At 39.7% G+C, this 20,545-nt stretch overlaps 1 protein-coding gene across 1 annotated transcript; it reads left to right on the top strand.

The window, feature by feature from the left end:
• Positions 1 to 6,980: 6,980 nt before the first annotated feature.
• On the top strand, positions 6,981 to 8,642 carry LOC308334513 (GTPase IMAP family member 4-like; the record flags this gene model as incomplete). The annotated part of the gene is made up of 2 exons (XM_080791311.1): positions 6,981 to 6,987; positions 7,351 to 8,642. 2 exons carry the CDS (start codon positions 6,981 to 6,983, stop codon positions 8,640 to 8,642), a joined length of 1,299 nt encoding a protein of 432 aa, XP_080647437.1.
• Between the last annotated feature and the right edge of the window lie 11,903 nt (positions 8,643 to 20,545).

The following is a 20,545-nucleotide window of genomic DNA, read 5'->3' as shown; positions in this document are numbered from 1 at the left end:
CACATACACAGGACAGTGATTTGTGTTGTCGTTCTCACAACGCGTCGTGCTGAGACACGTTGTGAGCTTGTAGATCTGATGTTTTCAGTGCACGACACCGGCGTGCGATTGAATTGAAATCATAACACCTAAACTTAACGTCTAATCCTGACCTTAAACCCAACCTACATAAATTATTTTCCTATAATTCTATGCCTTACTCCCCAAATCATTTGTAACCATAAAATAAAACATTTTACATGTGAAGTCCTGGAAAATGGAATGAATGGTCCTCAATCATAATAATAATCATTTACTCAAATTATACTATGTGGAGACGTCGTTTGGCCCTCATATAAGTACAGTAATACATGCACTCACACGCACACACACAATACGTTAAACTGTCTGTGATTCGTCTAAACTTATTTTCTTTATGTACTTCAAAAGCAACACTACTGGAAATGACCCAGGATCAGAGAAAAGTGATCCTGGAAATGACCCTGGATCAGAGTGAAGTGTTCCTGGGTATGACCCTGGATCAGAGAAAAGTGATCCTGGAAATGACCCAGGATCAGAGAAAAGTGATCCTGGAAATGACCCAGGATCAGAGAAAAGTGATCCTGGAAATGACCCTGGATCAGAGTGAAGTGTTCCTGGGTATGACCCTGGATCAGAGAAAAGTGATCCTGGAAAGGACTCAGGATCAGAGAAAAGTGATCCTGGAAATGACCCAGGATCAGAGAAAAGTGATCCTGGGTATGACCCTGGATCAGCAGGTCCTGGTGACGGGAAAAGACCAAGAACTGAAGAACAGTAATAAACTACTGACAGAAAAAGATCAAGAACTGAAGAACAGTAATAAACTACTGACAGGAAAAGACCAAGAACTGAAGAACAGCAATAAACTACTGACAGAAAAAGACCAAGAACTGAAGACCAGTAATAAACTACTGACAGAAAAAGACCAAGAACTGAAGAACAGTAACAAACTACTGGCAGAAAAAGATCAAGAACTGAAGAACAGTAATAAACTACTGACAGGAAAAGACCAAGAACTGAAGAACAGTAACAAACTACTGACAGAAAAATACCAAGAACTGAAGAACAGTAATAAACTACAGACAGAAAAAGACCAAGAACTGAAGAACAGTAACAAACTACTGACAGAAAAAGACCAAGAACTGAAGAACAGTAATAAACTACTGACAGAAAAAGATCAAGAACTGAAGAACAGTAATAAACTACTGACAGAAAAAGATCAAGAACTGAAGAACAGTAATAAACTACTGTCAGAAAAAGACCAAGAACTGAAGAACAGTATTAAACTACTGACAGACAAAGACCAAGAACTGAAGAACAGTAATAAACTACTGACAGAAAAAGACCAAGAACTGAAGACCAGTAATAAACTACTGTCAGAAAAAGACCAAGAACTGAAGACCAGTAATAAACTACTGTCAGAAAAAGACCAAGAACTGAAGAACAGTATTAAACTACGAACAGACAAAGACCAAGAACTGAAGAACAGTAATAAACTACTGACAGAAAAAGACCAAGAACTGAAGACCAGTAATAAACTACTGACAGAAAAAGACCAAGAACTGAAGAACAGTAATAAACTACTGACAGAAAAATACCAAGAACTGAAGAACAGTAATAAACTACTGACAGAAAAAGATCAAGAACTGGAGAACAGTAATAAACTACTGACAGAAAAAGACCAAGAACTGAAGAACAGTAATAAACTATGGACAGAAAAAGACCAAGAACTGAAGAACAGTAATAAACTACTGACAGAAAAATATCAAGAATTGAAGAACAGTAATAAACTACTGACAGAAAAAGATCAAGAACTGAAGAACAGTCATAAACTACTGACAGAAAAAGATCAAGAACTGAAGAACAGTAATAAACTACTGACAGAAAAAAATCAAGAACTGAAGAACAGTATTAAACTACTGGCAGAAAAAAATCAAGAACTGAAGAACAGTATTAAACTACTGACAGAAAAAGACAACCAACTGGAGGAAAGAAATAAACTACTGACAGCAAAAGATGAACAGCTGGAGGACTGTAAAAATCTACTGTCAGAAAAAGACCAGGAATTGACAGACAAAGACAAACAACTGAATCAGAGAGATGAAGAGCTGAAGATGAGGAAAAGGGAATGGGATGATGTCATCTCTGAAAACAAACAGCTTGGTGAGAATTGGATTATCTCATCTCTCTTGTTTATTTTGGCCAGTGGTTATTAAATAGTAAATACTGAATACTGTTTAATATAATATTAATTATATCTTCATCCTGTCATTGCAGCTCAGCAGATCTGTGATCTGAAGATGGAATTAGAGAAACATAGGACTGAATCAGACCAAAATACTGGTCAGTAAACTGAAATACATTTCCTTAATTTGATTATTAAAAAAACCTCATCTCTCTATATTATGTTTTTCAGTGGTTAGTCAAAACATAAATATTATATATCTGTATATAAACTGAGGACTGAATCAGACCAAAAGACTGGTCAGTAATCTGAAAAATATTTCCGTTATGTGTGACATAATAACATCAGTAAAATGATAAATAGATGTCTTGTCTTCTAGAGAGTGAGTATACCTCTACAGCAGGCCCCAAGCTACCAATCAGGAGATGGAGCATCAACATTCCTCCAGGAAGTTAGTAATCAAAAGTCATGTAAAGTTAAGTACAATACATTCCAGGGCATTTAAAAGCCCACTAACCCTCTCACCATTCTCACTGTTTATGTTGTGTTGCAGAGTCTGGAGAGAACACTCTTCCACTGAGGAGGAGAAACAGCATGTCGTATCCTCCAAACAGTGAGTCCATGTTACTGCTTGTGAAATTGTGATCATTTAGTAGTAAGCCTTGTCGAGCCATGAGGCACATAGGGCAGGAGCCTATCTCCTGTTCCTGTAGCGTGATCGAGGCAGCCTTTTGTACAAGAACACCCCCTGGATATGACGCTAGTACTGTATGTCGCATGCAGGGACTTCAATCCAACCCTTGATGCTGAATGCCAAGCAGGGAGGCACATAGTCAGAGTCTTTGGTATGACCCGTATGGGGATCGAACCCCGACCTCCCAGTCCCAGGGAGGATACTCTAACCTCTAACTCTAAGGCCACTGAGCTTGTAATTTTGTGATCATGATATTCTATTAATTCTGGTCATTCAGGTATGTCGCAACTTAAAATATGTGTTACTACATTAGTACCAGTAAGACGCGCAAACGCGGGAAGCGAACGCAGCTCGTACATATTTGGGTTTTGGACGTATAGCTGCTTTGGGGACTCCTTATATGGTTATTGCGAACGCAGTGAGCACTTACTATGATTGCGAACACAGTGAGCACTTAATATGAGACCTAGCAGATCATGTCTGTCTGTCTGTCTGTCTGTCTGTCTGTCTGTCTGTCTGTCTGTCTGTCTGTCTGTCCCGCTTTTGTGCCCATATATGGAGCTGAGTGATTTGTGTCACCATGACTCAGCCATAACCATATAAGGAGTCCCCAAAGCAGCTATACGTCCAAAGCCCAAATATGTGCTCACAAAATGAAAGGAATTGGGCGAACTCCAAGCACACTCCCGACGCGACGAGCAAGGACATCCTTGTTCGTCAGGAGTGTTGCATGGAGTTTGGACAGTGGGCCTCCTGTCATCTTTGTATGGTTATACTTGTTCTGTTGATGAAGAATTAGGAAATCCAGCTGAAACTAAGACTGTTGAGGGTGTGTGAATGAACACACTACCATACAATGTAGGCCATTTGCTGTCAGAACAATCCCAAAGTGTCTCTTCATAGATGGACAAAGCATGATGTCAAAAACCACGCCCAGTGGGTCAAATAAGTGTTTTTCACATTAAAAACCACATACTCTTTTTTATGTTATGGTTATGAAGCATCAACTGACTGTTAAAGGGTAGGATTCTTGTCTCTATCTTTCTGTAAGGCAGTGGCATTGTCAGGTCTCAGTTGTTAAAGGGATATGTTTATCGGTTTTAAACTTTACTTCATTTCATTATTGGCTACATACTGTAGCTAAATATTTCTCTCTCTCCTTAGTTTCCAGTCCAACAGGACAGTTTGATTGATGTCTGTGTTGTTTTGCAGTGGGAGGAGAGACCACAGATGAACTATCCACTCTACCAGTGAAGAAGAGAGAAAGCATTGAATGGATTCCTCCAGATAGTGAGTCTGATGTTTTTCAAAAAGTCCGGCATGCAGGGGAACATGTGCATACTGTGAACATTATTAAATGGTACAATCACATGTTTTCAACGTGATTCTGATAACCATTTGTTCACAACCATATTTAAGTGTCTAAGAACGAAACATTTGGAGTACAACCGCCTGTGCCTGAGAGCCAGTGTTGAACACACAACACTGAACAAGCACACACGCAATAGGCTGACTATAACGGTGGGGAATAGGTTGGGTGACACTTGATGTACGGAGTTAAGCGACAATGGAATTTGTCTCCAGATGTACCTTTTGCTTGTACCATTTGTTTGCATTTCCGCTTCCCATTGTGTCATTGCCAATTCACATTGTTTTCCATATTGCTTGGTAGACCCCACCCTCTGTTGGTGTATAGGGGTGTAGACTGGACAGTTTGATTGTTGTCTGTGTGGTTTTGCAGTGGGAGGAGAGACCACAGATGAAGTATCCATTCTACCAGTGAAGAAGAGAGACAGCCTGGAATTGCTTCCTCCAGACAGTGAGTCTATTGTTTTCCATATTGCTGGTGAATCCCCCTCTGTTGGTGAGTAGAGGTGTAGACCACCATGGGGTCTCCTCTGTTGGTGTGTATGGGTGTAGACCACCATGGGGTCTCCTCTGTTGGTGTGTAGGGGTGTAGACCACTACCATACAATGTAGGCCATTTGCTGTCAGAACGATCCCAAAGTGTCTCTTCATAGATTAGACCATCATAGAATACCAAAGTCTGATGTCAAAATCCACGCCCTCTGGGTCGAATAAGTGTTTTTCACGTTAAAAACCACATACTCTTTTTGTATGTTATGGTTATGAAGCATCAACTGACTGTGAAAGGGTAGGATTCTTGTCTCTATCTTTCTGTAAAGCAGTGGCATTGTCAGGTCTCAGTTGTTAAAGGGATATGTTTATCGGTTTTAAACTTCATTTCATTATTGGCTACATACTGTAGCTAAATCTTTCTCTCTCTCCTTAGTTTCCAGTCCAACAGGACAGTTTGATTGATGTGTTGTTTTGCAGTGGGAGGAGAGACCACAGATGAACTATCCACTCTACCAGTGAAGAAGAGAGAAAGCATTGAATGGATTCCTCCAGATAGTGAGTCTGATGTTTTTCAAAAAGTCCGGCATGAAGGGGAACATGTGCATACTGTGAACATTATTAAATGGTACAATCACATGTTTTCAACGTGATTCTGATAACCATTAATCACAACCATATTTAAGTGTCTAAGAACGAAACATTTGGAGTACAACCGCCTGTGCCTGAGAGCCACTGTTGAACACACAACACTGAATAAGCACACACGCAATAGGCTGACTATAACGGTGGGGAATAGGTTGGGTGACACTTGATGTACGGAGTTAAGCGACAATGGAATTTGTCTCCAGATGTACCTTTTGCTTGTACCATTTGTTTGCATTTCCGCTTCCCATTGTGTCATTGCCAATTCACATTGTTTTCCATATTGCTTGGTAGACCCCACCCTCTGTTGGTGTATAGGGGTGTAGACCGGACAGTTTGATTGTTGTCTGTGTGGTTTTGCAGTGGGAGGAGAGACCACAGATGAAGTATCCATTCTACCAGTGAAGAAGAGAGACAGCCTGGAATTGCTTCCTCCAGACAGTGAGTCTATTGTTTTCCATATTGCTGGTGAATCCCCCTCTGTTGGTGTGTAGGGGTGTAGACCACCATGGGGTCTCCTCTGTTGGTTTGTAGGGGTGTAGACCACCATGGGGTCTCCTCTGTTGGTGTGTAGGGGTGTAGACCACCATGGGGTCTCCTCTGTTGGTGTGTAGGGGTGTAGACCACCATGGGGTCTCCTCTGTTGGTGTGTAGGGGTGTAGACCACCATGGGGTCTCCTCTGTTGGTGTGTAGGGGTGTAGACCACCATGGGGTCTCCTCTGTTGGTGTATATGGGTGTAGACCGCCATGGGGGCTCCTCTGTTGGTGTATATGGGTGTAGACCGCCAACTCCGCCAACTCCTCTGTTGGTGTGTAGGGGTGTAGACCACCATGGGGTCTCCTCTGTTGGTGTGTAGGGGTGTAGACCACCATGGGGTCTCCTCTGTTGGTGTGTAGGGGTGTAGACCACCATGGGGTCTCCTCTGTTGGTGTGTAGGGGTGTAGACCACCATGGGGTCTCCTCTGTTGGTGTGTAGGGGTGTAGACCACCATGGGGTCTCCTCTGTTGGTGTGTAGGGGTGTAGACCACCATGGGGTCTCCTCTGTTGGTGTGTAGGGGTGTAGACCACCATGGGGGCTCCTCTGTTGGTGTATATGGGTGTAGACCACCATGGGGTCTCCTCTGTTGGTGTGTAGGGGTGTAGACCACCATGGGGTCTCCTCTGTTGGTGTGTAGGGGTGTAGACCACCATGGGGTCTCCTCTGTTGGTGTATATGGGTGTAGACCACCATGGGGTCTCCTCTGTTGGTGTGTAGGGGTGTAGACCACCATGGGGTCTCCTCTGTTGGTGTATATGGGTGTAGACCACCATGGGGTCTCCTCTGTTGGTGTATATGGGTGTAGACCACCATACACCTACTTATGCTTTTATACGACGTTCATATAAAACAAACAAAATTTAGCAGAAAAGCGTCCTGAATCATAGCCACGTTGAAAACGTTTGTAATAAACCAACCCGTTTGTAAATCCCCCGCCTTCACTTAATGTGGCCCTCAGGTTAATATTAGAATACTGATATATTATTGATTTGCAAACATGACCCGCTTTAATTAATTTAGTCTAAATTTGTAGCTTAATGAGTGGTATGAAAAGTCGTTTTTATGCCCAATGTATTTGTATTTAGGATTCCAATTGAAACATTGCAAAAAAAATAAAAAATAACAAGAAATCTGGATTTCAATTCAAATAGCTGATCTCCATGCACAAAACGCATCACACTGCGACACATTTTGAGCTTGAGCCTGTCATTTTGCTACGACAGTAATATACAATGGGGCCCTTTGGTGCGAGTGTGGAAATATAGCGGCCCTCTCCATGGTCAAAGTCCCCCCTCTGGTCTGGGACACTAAATGATCTGTGGTATCATATAGTCAAAGTAGGCGTAGCATAATACTGTGTACTGTCTGGTGCAGGTTGATAATTCCTTCCATTGTTTTGCGTTTCAGTGGCAGCAGACAACACTTTGGACTCACCAGTGTCTCCCTCCATGTCTGAGCTGAGGCTGGTGCTACTGGGGAGGACTGTAGCTGTGAGGAACGCAGCGGGAAACACCATCCTGGGCAGGGAGGTGTTTGGCGCCGAGGCCAGCTCCTCCTCTGACCTGAGCCAGAGGAGTAGGAGGAGAGAGGGGGGCGTCTGCGGCAGACGCCTGGTGCTGGTGGACGCTCCAGACCTCTCCGGACGCTCACTGGAGGACACGAGGCAGGATGCGGGGCTGTGCGTACGTCTGTCCGCCCCGGGACCCCATGCCTTCCTCCTGGTCATACCGGCGGAGGCCTCCGGAGGAGGAGGAGAGGAGAGAGGGGCGATGGAGAAGATGCAGGAGGCGTTCGGAGAGAGCTGCTGGGAACACAGCATGGTCCTCCTTATCGGCGCTGACGGCGTGCGAGAGCGGAGTGCTGAGGAGTTCCTCCGTGCAGGCAGTCGGGAACGTCGGCAGCTCCTAGAGAAATGCGGGAACAGGTGCCACGTCCTCAACGTTACGGACAGCAGCGATGCCGGTCAGGTCTCAAAGCTGCTGGAGAAGATCGAGGGCATGGCGGCAGGAAACACACAGAGCTTCTACAGCACTCAGACCCACCAGGAGGTAGAGGCCCAGGTCAGAGAGATGGAGAGAAAGATCCGGAGGGACTTGGAGGAGAGGAGACACGTGCAGGAGCAGGAGATGAGGGAGAGCTTTGAGATGGAGCTGAAGGACTCTCTGAGGAAGATGGAGGGATCCATCCAAGAGCACGAGGGGGACATCAGGGAGATCGACCGCCGAACGAGTGAATTGGAGAGACAAGTGAGGGAGGAGAGGGATGAAGAGAAGAGAAGAGAGCTGGAAGGAGAGCTGAGGAGGGAGTCTGAGAGAAGAGAGGAGATGGAGAGAAAGCTGGAGAGGTTTAGAGAAAAGAGAGAGAACGAGAGGAGAGAGAGGGAGGAGAGACACAGGCAGGACGTGGAGGAGATGAGAGAGACCTACGAAGCAGAGGCCAGAGTGGAAGCAGAGAGAAACCTGATGAAGGTTCTCCTGCCTGAGATCCAGAGGAACATCATGATCTCCCACACAAAGATGCAGGGAGACTTTAACAGACGGCTGGAGGAGAAGAACAGAGAGATGACGACACTGAGACAAAGGTTAAAGAAGAGCCACAGCCGTTATTCAGTACTAGAGGAGGTTTATCACAACTCACTGGAAATACGCCTGAAGGTACTGGACAGACTGCCCTCAGGAAGTGAAGGGCAGTACTTGTGAGGGGGAGAGAGGAGAGCAGAAACAGCGTTCAGGAGATTTTAATCTTATAGCTGCTGTACAGAACATTCAACTTATTATGTCAGTTTGGAAGAGTTGAGTGCCAAGGACGGAGATCTCCGTCTTTTAAAATCCATCGGTGAAGTGCAGAAACAGCGTTCAGGATATTAAAATTTTAGTTGCTGTACATGACAGTCAGCTTATGTCAATTTGGAGGAGCAGAAATCTTTTTAAAATGTGAAACTGTATAACTGTACTTTACTAAACCATTGAGAGCCATTGTTAGCTTACCAATATGTTCAGGATACAAGATATCTATGGTAACTTGAGTGTGCAACAACATTTTTTCGACCTATCGTCATATAGATGGTCCTCACAGCTGTCGTTAATTTCATAGAAGATATGCAAAGCTCACCTGCTTTATCTTGCTTTGCTAAATGTGTAAACAAGGAAGCACGTCTGTTCATTACACTTAAACAGTCTGTAAATGTCTCTTCTAATTCATGTTATGATGATGATTATAATGATTAAACGTTATCTTCCATATTAAACACTTGTTCCTAACTAGTGTTACTTTGTCAGTCATACATTAATATTGTTGATAGCTTGTTTTATGTACATAGATTACCCAGGCGGCATGTGGATATTGTATGTAATATACATTTTCATATTTGCTGTCTGAAAATGCCTCAATCCCAAAACTGTTGTGGGTGCTGACTAATGTTCAGTGTACTGACATGACATAGTTTGAGGGTACACTAAGCTGCTACAGTATACAGATGTAATGATGTACAGTACCTTCCTTACTTATTGGTTCTTCAGTTCTTGGAAACACTGCCGTGGCAAAGGAAACACGATGCTATTGCCTGAAAGTGCACACGCTCCTTCTGCCTTTTTGTTTTTGGCGACACTGCCATTTGAACAAAAACAGTTTCTTTGGACTGTAAAATGCTGAACAAAGGCTCAATTGTTTTTGTTTTGTTCACAGCACACATGAGTGACTCGGTTTGCCGATGTCGGGAGCGACGCTATCCATGTTGTAGTGACGAGGTGGTAAATGTCTCCACTGTAGAGCGGTCCAGAGTCCAGACTGGTGCAAGACTGCTTAAAACTGTCAGATTGTCTGCAAGTCATGTTCCAGGGCTGACTACTGGTGTAGTGTGAACTAGATACCATTTTCTTCAATATCAACTCTAATAAATAAGTCTCATTTAGTCCCGCACCATCCCGCCAATTTTATCGTTTAGTCCCGCTAAACCAGCAATATTTGATATCGCACAAAAAATACATTTTTGCTCAGCTGCTGAGATTGAGTAGTTGCACACAGTCACAGATAGATGGGAAGTGACTGGACATATAGTATAGGTAGGCCTATTATGCTATATGTATTATATTATATTATATTATATTATATTATATTATATTATATTATGTCACGGACAGAGAGAGAGAGAGAGAGAGGTGCTGCACGCATTTGCTGGTATCTGTGCCCTGTGCCTGTGGAGTAGTGCACTCATGCATGCACTTTGCTCCGTGTTGCCACATTATGTGAGTAAAACAAGCGATCAGCTATATTTAAAACAAATCATGAAAGCAATCCAAAACTAGACAACCTCGGAGAGGTCGCAATTTTAAAAAATTGCAGAGTGTGGTTGCCGCAGTGGCTTACATATATATACCCCTCCCACTGATATTGCCAGCCTGTTACAGTTTCAAGTCACACCTTAGATCGTGTGTAAGTAATTCGGAGGGGATTTAACCCCCGAAATTCTGGTTTTCCGACAAACGGTTACATTTATCGCGTTTGCGGCGCCCCCTATGGATGAAAATGGAATTGCTTTTGGAACTCGGTTGAACGAACCACCCCGGACATGTGATTCAAATTTGGGATGGATTGGACATTCCGTTTGTGATTTATGGCATTTTTCGTGATATAGGCCCCTCCTACTGACTTCGGAAGACGATTACGGCCGAACGATACGCACTACCGAAAATCTGCAAATCTGTTTTAATCGGATGGGTCCAGAGATCACGTGTACAGATTTTTGTGAGATTTGGACAAAATCTGTAGGAGGAAAAGCAAAAAGTGTGTTTTGGACAAAATTCAAAATGGCGGAAAATCCATCATGGCGGACATGGGCGTGGCCTATATGGGGAGATGCGTCATGACCCAAGGAATCCAGGGAAAAAATAATTTTGATTTTACGACATACGGTTCAAGAGTTATGAGCCAAAAGGTAAAGTGGGCTGTTATAGCGCCACCATGAGGCCGACCTAAAAATATATATTTTTAATTAATTTTAGTGATAATTAGGAAATATTCCTCCAAGTTTTGTAACTATAGTGCTTACAGTCTCAGAGGGAAAAATACTTGAATGTGATTTTTTGCATTTTTCCATTGAAGTCAATGGGATAATTTAATTCACTAATAAATTCATATCAATTAAACTATACAACATTTCTCTTAGCAAAGTACACGCCATCGATTCCCGATTTTTCCGGTCAATTTGACATATGGCTCAAGTGCGTACAGTCAAAACTGAGGGAGGGGTAGTGCGTCAAAATAAAGACTAGTGGAAGAAAAATAATAACTAGAAAGCAGTTCCTGTAGAAACTGCGTGGGCTCGCATAAAATGCAATGTATAAAGTTATTGCCGTGTCAAGTTTGAAACTCGGGGACCGGAGTAATAGTGTTCCCATTGGTGGTCTAAATCCATAATCAATATTTCGGGACTGTAGCATATTGTAAACAAAAGTAGAAAATGTATTAAAGCTGAAGTAAAAGTAAAAAAAAAGTATGAACATTTGGAAAAACTAGTTTAAGCATAAATAACTGCATAAAGCGGAATAAAGTATGTGGAAGCTGTAGAAGTGTTTTTAAAAGTTTTTCTTTAAATGTAAAAAAAATAATCTTTATTAAAAAATTCAAGTTTTTTCTTTTTAAGTAAAAAAAATATATATATTTTTTTTTCATAAGTAAAAAAAAAAAAGGTTAAAGTTTTTTTTTTTTAAGTTTGCATTTTTTTCAAAAAATTTCATTTTTTTCAAAAAATTTCATTTTTTTCAAAAAATTTCATTTTTTTCAAAAAATTTCATTTTTTTCAAAAAATTTCATTTTTTTCAAAAAATTTCATTTTTTTCAAAAAAATACTTTTTTTTCAAAAAAATACTTTTTTTTAAAAAAATACTTATTTTTCAAAAAAATACTTCTTTTTCAAAAAAATACTTTCTTTTCAAAAAAATACTTTTTTTTCAAAAAAATACTTTTTTTCAAAAAAATACTTTTTTTCAAAAAAATACTTTATTTTTTATTTTTTTGCGTGCGTGCGTGCGTGCGTGCGTGCGTGCGTGCGTGCGCTTGCGAGATCTGTGTAAAGGCCAGCCAATAGGAAGACAGGGTGTGTGTGTGCGTGTGTGCGTGCTCTTGCGAGAGCTGTGTAAAGGCCAGCCAATTGCACAAATAGCAGACCTACAAGCTCACAAGGTATCGCAGAGCAACTCATTGAGATCTTGTAACTTTAATGTCAGCCCTGTAATTAAGCCCTTATATGTCTCAGCTGTGGACGTAAAAGACTTCCAAGTTCTATGCCAGTACTATGACTGGGAGATTATAATGGCCGTGAATGGGGGGAAACTATGCCCCGAACAAATTGCTCTATCGCAAAAAGTAAAATTCGAATGCAAATATTTTTTTCGCTGTGAGTGGCCTGAGATATTGAGGTACACCATGTGCGATTGTGGTGTTGGTACGATTGAAAATGTGGTTATAAGAGCGAGTTAAGAATTGTCAGCGCGATAATTTCCTCGTAAGAATTATACAATGGAGGTCAATGAGCAGATTGACTGTTTTTGTGTCACTTAAAAGGCCGTAGTTCACATTCTGTATGTCTCTGTGCTTTGGTGGTCACATTGTGTGAAAGAGGACATGTGTGGCTACAAAATTACCAAAGAACATGCGTGTAAAATGAATACTTTGGCCGGGACGACAATTTGTTTGGTAAATTTTCAAGGAAAGAATTTCAGTTTCCACACTCTAGTCAAAGAGGCCCCGCACTCTAAGATGGCACTAATTAGCCGAAACGGCCTGCGATTGAACTGCGATTTCGGAAAAACCGTTCAACGTATTCGACTACGGTTTGAACCGTCCAGAGTCCAGAGTCGTGTGAGCGTTCTAAAGTTTAAATCACGTTTCTACGACAAAGTATGCCAGAGTAATGAGGCTGCAAAAGTGAGGTTGATTTAGAGATAAATCCCATTCATTGTCTATGGGAGGCAAAAACTATAAATAAAGTTAAATATTTTAAAAAGTATAAACTTTTTCAAAACAACTTTTTCACCAATGAAAGTTCAAAGATAGATGAACATTATAAAGTTTGAATGAAGTTTCAAAGTGAAAGTATGACGGAGTAATAAGAGCTCAAAAAAGTTAACTGTGAAAAATGGGACCTTTCTTCCATCGACTCTCATTATAAAGGATGTAAAAAAAAGTATAAAAGTTAAAAAGTATAAAAAGTATAAAACTTTGTAAAAAGTTGTATGCAAGCCACAATCACTTCAAAGAGCTGAACAGTTTGAAGTTTGAACTAAATTTCTAGCATAAAGTATGTGGAAGTAGTAGTGTGTCAAAAAAAAGGGTGGAATAAATAAATAAACTTATAAATATAGGCTGGCAATAACTAGTGTGTGCTCGCTGTAGCGAGCCCACAATAAGTGGAAGTGGAATAAAGTGTTACAATTACAAGAGTCTGGTTGCCCTGTTGGGCAACCACACTAATAAGCAACTACACTTCGGAAATAAGCCCAAGCTATAAAGCAACGGGCTATAGTCTGGACAAGTCTTATTGGTGTGGACTGAGTGACCAGACATTCCAGGTGATTCAAATGTAACTAAAACTAGACAACCTCGGAGAGGTCGCAATTTTAAAAAATTGCAGAGTGTGGTTGCCGCAGTGGCTTACATATATATACCCCTCCCACTGATATTGCCAGCCTGTTACAGTTTCAAGTCACACCTTAAATCGTGTGTAAGTAATTCGGAGGGGATTTAACCCCCGAAATTCTGGTTTTTCGACAAACGGTTACATTTATCGCGTTTGCGGCGGCCCCTATGGATGAAAATGGAATTGCTTTTGGAACTCGGTTGAACGAACCACCCCGGACATGTGATTCAAATTTTGGATGGATTGGACATTCCGTTCGTGATTTATGGCATTTTTCGTGATATAGGCCCCTCCTACTGACTTCGGAAGACGATTACGGCCGAACGATACGCACTACCGAAAATCTGCGTTTGTGTTTTAATCGGATGGGTCCAGAGATCACGTGTACAGATTTTTGTGAGATTTGGACAAAATCTGTAGGAGGAAAAGCAAAAAGTGTGTTTTGGACAAAATTCAAAAAGGCGGAAAATCCATCATGGCGGAAATGGGCGTGGCCTATATGGGGAGATGCGTCATGACCCAAGGAATCCAGGGAAAAAATAATTTTGATTTTACGACATACGGTTCAAGAGTTATGAGCCAAAAGGTAAAGTGGGCTGTTATAGCGCCACCATGAGGCCGACCTAAAAATATATATTTTTAATTAATTTTAGTGATAATTAGGAAATATTCCTCCAAGTTTTGTAACTATAGTGCTTACAGTCTCAGAGGGAAAAATACTTGAATGTGATTTTTTGCATTTTTCCATTGAAGTCAATGGGATAATTTAATTCACTAATAAATTCATATCAATTAAACTATACAACATTTCTCTTAGCAAAGTACACGCCATCGATTCCCGATTTTTCCGGTCAATTTGACATATGGCTCAAGTGCGTACAGTCAAAACTGAGGGAGGGGTAGTGCGTCAAAATAAAGACTAGTGGAAGAAAAATAATAACTAGAAAGGCAGTTCCTGTAGAAACTGCGTGGGCTCGCATAAATTGCAATGTATAAAGTTTTTGCCGTGTCAAGTTTGAAACTCGGGGACCGGAGTAATAGTGTTCCCATTGGTGGTCTAAATCCATAATCAATATTTCGGGACTGTAGCATATTGTAAACATAAGTAGAAAATGTATTAAAGCTGAAGTAAAAGTTAAAAAAAAGTATGAACATTTGGAAAAACTATAGTTTAAGCATAAATAACTGCATAAAGCGGAATAAAGTATGTGGAAGCTGTAGAAGTGTTTTTAAAAGTTTTTCTTTAAATGAAAAAAAAAAAATCTTTATTAAAAAAATTCAAGTTTTTTCTTCTAAGTAAAAAAAAAAAAAAGAGGTTAAAGTTTTTTTTTTTTTTAAGTTTTCATTTTTTTCAAAAAATTACTTTTTTTTCAAAAAATTACTTTTTTTTCAAAATAATACTTTTTTTCAAAATAATACTTTTTTTTCAAAAAAATACTTTTTTTTCAAAAAAATCCTTTTTTTTCAAAATAATACTTTTTTTTCAAAAAAATACTTTTTTTGGAAAAAATACTTTTTTTGGAAAAAATACTTTTTTTTTGCGTGCGTGCGTGCGTGCGTGCGTGCGTGCGCTTGCGAGAGCTGTGTAAAGGCCAGCCAATAGGAAGACAGGGTGTGTGTGTGCGAGCGTGCGAGCGAAGACAGGGTGTGTGTGTGTGTGCGTGCGTGCGTGCGTGCGTGCGTGCGCTTGCGAGAGCTGTGTAAAGGCCAGCCAATAGGAAGACAGGGTGTGTGTGTGCGTGCGTGCGTGCGAAGACAGGGTGTGTGTGTGCGTGCGTGCGTGCACTTGCATGTGTCTAGCCTAATTGCACAAATAGCAGACCTACAAGCTCACAAGGTATCGCAGAGCAACTCATTGAGATCTTGTAACTTTAATGTCAGCCCTGCAATTAAGCCCTTATATGTCTCAGCTGTGGAAGTAAAAAGAGTTCTACTACTTGCCAGCACTATGACTGGGAGATTTCAATGGTCCTGGATGGGGGAAAACTATGTCCGAACAAATTGCTCTATCGCAAAAAGTAAAAGTCGAATGCAAATATTTCTTTCGCTGTGAGTGGCCTGAGATATCGAGGTACACCATGTGCGATTGTGGTGTTGGTACGATTGAAAATGTGGTTATAAGAGCGAGTTAAGAATTGTCAGCGCGATAATTTCCTCGTAAGAATTATACAATGGAGGTCAATGAGCAGATTGACTGTTTTTGTGTCACTTAAAAGGCCGTAGTTCACATTCTGTATGTCTCTGTGCTTTGGTGGTCACATTGTGTGAAAGAGGACATGTGTGGCTACAAAATGACCAAAGAACATGCGTGTAAAATGAATACTTTGGCCGGGACGACAATTTGTTTGGTAAATTTTCAAGGAAAGAATTTCAGTTTCCACACTCTAGTCAAAGAGGCCCCGCACTCTAAGATGGCACTAATTAGCCGAAACGGCCTGCGATTGAACTGCGATTTCGGAAAAACCGTTCAACGTATTCGAATACGGTTTGAACCGTCCAGAGTCCAGAGTCGTGTGAGCGTTCTAAAGTTTAAATCACGTTTCTACGACAAAGTATGCCAGAGTAATGAGGCTGCAAAAGTGAGCTTGATTTAGAGATAAATCCCATACATTGTCAATGGGAGGGAAAAACTATGAATAAAGTTAAATATTTTAAAAAGTATAAACTTTTTCAAAACAACTTTTTCACCAATGAAAGTTCAAAGATAGATGAACATTATAAAGTTTGAATGAAGTTTCAAAGTGAAAGTATGACGGAGTAATAAGAGCTCAAAAAAGTTAACTGTGAAAAATGGGACCTTTCTTCCATCGACTCTCATTATAAAGGATGTTAAAAAAAGTTAAAAAGTTAAAAAGTATAAAAAGTATAAAACTTTGTAAAAATAAAAATACAAGCCACAATCACTTCAAAGAGCTGAACAGTTTGAAGTTTGAACAAAATTTCTAGCATAAAGTATGTGGAAGTAGTAGGGTGTCAAAAAAACGGCGGAATAAAGAAACATAAGAAGTATAAATATAGGCTGGCAATAACTAGTGTGTGCTCGCTGTAGCGAGCCCACAATAATAACTAGAAAGGCAGTTCCTGTAGAAACTGCGTGGGCTCGCATAAATTGCAATGTATAAAGTTTTTGCCGTGTCAAGTTTGAAACTCGGGGACCGGAGTAATAGTGTTCCCATTGGTGGTCTAAATCCATAATCAAAATTTCGGGACTGTAGCATATTGTAAACAAAAGTAGAAAATGTATTAAAGCTGAAGTAAAAGTTTAAAAAACTATGAACATTTGGAAAAACTATAGTTTAAGCATAAATAACTGCATAAAGCGGAATAAAGTATGTGGAAGTTGTAGAAGTTTATTTTTTTTAAGTTAAAAAAAAAAAAAAAGTTGAAGTTTTTTCTTAATAAGTAATTATTTTTTTAAGTTTTCAATTTTTTAACATTTTTTCAATGTTTTATTTTTTTTCTTTTTTTTCAATTTTTTTCCATTTTTTTCAATTTTTTTCAATTTTTTTCAATTTTTTTCAATTTTTTTCAATTTTTTTCAATTTTTTTCAATTTTTTTCAATTTTTTTCAATTTTTTTCAATTTTTTTCAATTTTTTTCAATTTTTTTCAATAAAAAAAACAAAAAAAAAAAACAAAAAAAAAAAGTTTTCTTTTTTTTTCGTGCGTGCGTGCGTACGTGCGTACGTGCGTGCGTGCGCTTGCGAGAGCTGTGTAAAGGCCAGCCAATAGGAAGACAGGGTGTGTGTGTGCGTGCGTGCTCTTGCGAGAGCTGTGTAAAGGCCAGCCAATAGGAAGGTAGGGTGTGTGTGTGCGTGCGTGCGAAGACAGGGTGTGTGTGTGTGTGTGTGCGTGCGTGCGCTTGCGAGAGCTGTGTAAAGGCCAGCCAATAGGAAGACAGGGTGTGTGTGTGCGTGCGTGCGTGCGAAGACAGGGTGTGTGTGTGCGTGCGTGCGTGCGTGCGTGCGTGCACTTGCATGTGTCTAGCCTAATTGCACAAATAGCAGACCTACAAGCTCACAAGGTATCGCAGAGCAACTCATTGAGATCTTGTAACTTTAATGTCAAGCCCTGTAATTAAGCCCTTATATGTCTCAGCTGTGGAAGTAAAAAGAGTTCTACTACTTGCCAGCACTATGACTGGGAGATTTCAATGGTCCTGGATGGAGGAAACTATGCCCGAACAAATTGCTCTATCGCAAAAAGTAAAAGTCGAATGCAAATATTTTTTTCGCTGTGAGTGGCCTGAGATATTGAGGTACACCATGTGCGATTGTGGTGTTGGTACGATTGAAAATGTGGTTATAAGAGCGAGTTAAGAATTGTCAGCGCGATAATTTCCTCGTAAGAATTATACAATGGAGGTCAATGAGCAGATTGACTGTTTTTGTGTCACTTAAAAGGCCGTAGTTCACATTCTGTATGTCTCTGTGCTTTGGTGGTCACATTGTGTGAAAGAGGACATGTGTGGCTACAAAATGACAAAAGAACATGCGTGTAAAATGAATACTTTGGCCGGGACGACAATTTGTTTGGTAAATTTTCAAGGAAAGAATTTCAGTCTCCACACTCTAGTCAAAGAAGGCCCGCACTCTAAAATGGCACTAATTACACGAAACGGCCTGCGATTGAACTGCGATTTCGGAAAAACCGTTTAACGTATTCGAATATGGTTTGAACCACGAAAAAGTCCAGAGTCGTGTGAGCGTTCTAAAGTTTAAATCACGTTTCTACGACAAAGTATGCCAGAGTAATGAGGCTGCAAAAGTGAGCTTGATTTAGAGATAAATCCCATACATTGTCAATGGGAGGGAAAAACTATGAATAAAGTTAAATATTTTAAAAAGTATAAACTTTTTCAAAACAACTTTTTCACCAATGAAAGTTCAAAGATAGATGAACATTATAAAGTTTGAATGAAGTTTCAAAGTGAAAGTATGACGGAGTAATAAGAGCTCAAAAAAGTTAACTGTGAAAAATGGGACCTTTCTTCCATTGACTCTCATTATAAAGGATGTTAAAAAAAAGTTAAAAAGTTAAAAAGTATAAAAAGTATAAAACTTTGTAAAAATAAAAATACAAGCCACAATCACTTCAAAGAGCTGAACAGTTTGAAGTTTGAACTAAATTTCTAGCATAAAGTATGTGGAAGTAGTAGGGTGTCAAAAAAAGCGGCGGAATAAAGAATAAATAAACATAGGCTGGCAATAACTAGTGTGTGCTCGCTGTAGCGAGCCCACAACTAGAAAGCAGTTCCCTACGGAAACTGTGTGGGCTCGCCAAAAGACGCAATGTATATAATGTACAGTAGAAAATGTATTAAAGCTGAAGGAAAAGTAAAAAAAAAGAATGTATAAAAATGTGTAAAAAGAATAAGCATAAATAACTGCATAAAGCGGAATAAAGTATGTGGAAGTTGTAGAAGTGTTTTTAGAAGTTTTTCTTTAAATGAAAAAAAAAAAATCTTTATTAAAAAAATTCAAGTTTTTTCTTTTAAGTAAAAAAAAAAAAAAGAGGTTAAAGTTTTTTTTTTTTTAAGTTTTCATTTTTTTCAAAAAATTACTTTTTTTTCAAAATAATACTTTTTTTTTTCAAAATAATACTTTTTTTCAAAATAATACTTTTTTTTCAAAAAAATACTTTTTTTGGAAAAAATACTTTTTTTTGGAAAAAATACTTTTTTTTGGAAAAAATACTTTTTTTCATTTTTTTGCGTGCGTGCGTGCGTGCACTTGCGAGAGCTGTGTAAAGGCCAGCCAATAGGAAGACAGGGTGTGTGTGTGCGTGTGTGCGTGCGTGCGTGCTCTTGCGAGAGCTGTGTAAAGGCCAGCCAATTGCACAAATAGCAGACCTACAAGCTCACAAGGTATCGCAGAGCAACTCATTGAGATCTTGTAACTTTAATGTCAGCCCTGTAATTAAGCCCTTATATGTCTCAGCTGTGGAAGTAAAAGACTTCCAAGTTCTATGCCAGTACTATGACTGGGAGATTAGAATGGTTCTGAATGGGGGAAAACTATGCCCGAACAAATTGCTCTATCGCAAAAAGTAAAAGTCGAATGCAAATATTTTTTTCGCTGTGAGTGGCCTGAGATATTGACGTACACCATGTGCGATTGTGGTGTTGGTACGATTGAAAATGTGGTTATAAGAGCGAGTTAAGAATTGTCTGCGCGATAATATCCTCGTAAGAATTATACAATGGAGGTCAATGAGCAGATTTGCTGTTTTTGTGTCACTTAAAAGGCCGTAGTTCACATTCTGTATGTCTCTGTGCTTTGGTGGTCACAATGTGTGAAAGAGGACATGTGTGGCTACAAATTGACCAAAGAACATGCGTGTAAAATGAATACTTTGGCCGGGACGACAATTTGTTTGGTAAATTTTCAAGGAAATAATTTCAGTTTCCACACTCTAGTCAAAGAAGAGCCGCACTCTAAAATGGCACTAATTACGCGAAACGGCCTGCGATTGAACTGCGATTTCGGAAAAACCGTTTAACGTATTCGAATACGGTTTGAACCACGAAAAAGTCCAGAGTCGTGTGAGCGTTCTAAAGTTTAAATCACGTTTCTACGACAAAGTATGCCAGAGTAATGAGGCTGCAAAAGTGAGCTTGATTTAGAGATAAATCCCATACATTGTCAATGGGAGGGAAAAACTATAAATAAAGTTAAATATTTTAAAAAGTATAAACTTTTTCAAAACAACTTTTTCACCAATGAAAGTTCAAAGATAGATGAACATTATAAAGTTTGAATGAAGTTTCAAAGTGAAAGTATGACGGAGTAATAAGAGCTCAAAAAAGTTAACTGTGAAAAATGGGACCTTTCTTCCATCGACTCTCATTATAAAGGATGTAAAAAAAAGTTAAAAAGTTAAAAAGTATAAAAAGTATAAAACTTTGTAAAAATAAAAATACAAGCACACATCACTGCAAAGAGCTGAACAGTTTGAAGTTTGAACT

The sequence above is a fragment of the Protomyctophum bolini genome, assembly GCF_963924005.1.
Source record: "Protomyctophum bolini genome assembly, chromosome: 19".
In the NCBI taxonomy this organism is placed as follows: Eukaryota; Metazoa; Chordata; class Actinopteri; order Myctophiformes; family Myctophidae; genus Protomyctophum; species Protomyctophum bolini.
This window is presented reverse-complemented; position numbering and strand designations above follow the sequence as displayed.